Genomic DNA, 989 nt, shown 5'->3' on the forward strand with positions numbered 1-989 from the left:
GTGTGTGTGTGTGTCTGTGTGTCTGTGTGTGTGTGTGTGTGTGTGTGTGTGTGATATGCCTTTGGCGAGCGGGGGCTTGTTCAGACGGTCTCTGTGGGTTTGGTTTCAGTTTCCTGATGACTGACATCTTCTCTTTCTGTGTTGCAGTTGAAAGAGAGCTGGTTCAGAAGAGGACCTTCACCCGATGGATCAACCTACATTTAGAAAAGGTTTGTTGATAGCTTCACCAAATGGTGGCTGCAGAAAATACACAAAGTTGAGACACCGTAATCATAGATTCCACACTCCGTTATTACAGAGCTGCTCCCTGAGCTGTTGTTTACAACCTGGGTGGAACAAGACCGCTTCTTTTATAGCTACTCCACCCCAAATCCTGGGCCAGCTCCATCTTCCTTCCTCACTAACTGTATCACAAAACGCAGATTGTATGGAGGTACATAAGGTGCAAAATGCAAGAGCTTGTAGAATACAGGGGCAGTAGTGGCCTCAAGGTTAGAGAAGCAAATTTGAGACATTAGATTAGATTAGACTTTATTCATCCCACAACGGGGAAATTTCCTTATTACAGCTGCAGCATTTTCTTCAATAACAGCAAAAAAACAAAAACGCACAAGTAAACACACAAGAAAAACAGGCAAACAATAGACAATGATTATAAGGCATACTGCCTTACTGAAAGTAAGCAAAATGGCGTCAAATAAAGGTATTTCAAAGTGCGGTTGCCATGATACAAGAAACAATATTGCGTGACTTTAAAATTAAATTGAATATGTAATTAAAGTAATAAAGAAAAAGTAGTATTATAATAATACTAATTATAAGTAGTATAATATAAATTCTATTAACCTGTGACCATAAATATTGAAAAGTAAGTACTTGTAATAAAATAAAATAAATACCGATAATAAAGATAAACAAAGTGTGTGGTGTAGATGGAAAAACAGGAACAGGAACTACAACATTATCAGGTGGTGCAGGTGTTGTAGAGT

General features: G+C 38.2%; 1 protein-coding gene and 1 long non-coding RNA gene across 2 annotated transcripts in view; one reads left to right on the forward strand and one right to left on the reverse strand.

Moving 5' to 3' along the window:
* clmna (calmin a) overlaps nucleotides 1–989 on the forward strand; it is a gene marked incomplete at its 5' end in the record, with an annotated part of 44,348 nt that overhangs the window by 22,850 nt on the left and 20,509 nt on the right. Inside the window, 1 exon segment of the mRNA XM_032499808.1 lies at nucleotides 148–209. Coding sequence (XP_032355699.1) covers nucleotides 148–209 — 62 coding nt within the window.
* LOC116669804 (uncharacterized) overlaps nucleotides 1–989 on the reverse strand; it is a 13,121-nt gene that overhangs the window by 5,610 nt on the left and 6,522 nt on the right. The gene's annotated exons all lie outside the window — the stretch shown is intronic.

Source organism: Etheostoma spectabile, chromosome 20 (genome assembly GCF_008692095.1).
Source record: "Etheostoma spectabile isolate EspeVRDwgs_2016 chromosome 20, UIUC_Espe_1.0, whole genome shotgun sequence".
Lineage (NCBI taxonomy): Eukaryota > Metazoa > Chordata > Actinopteri > Perciformes > Percidae > Etheostoma > Etheostoma spectabile.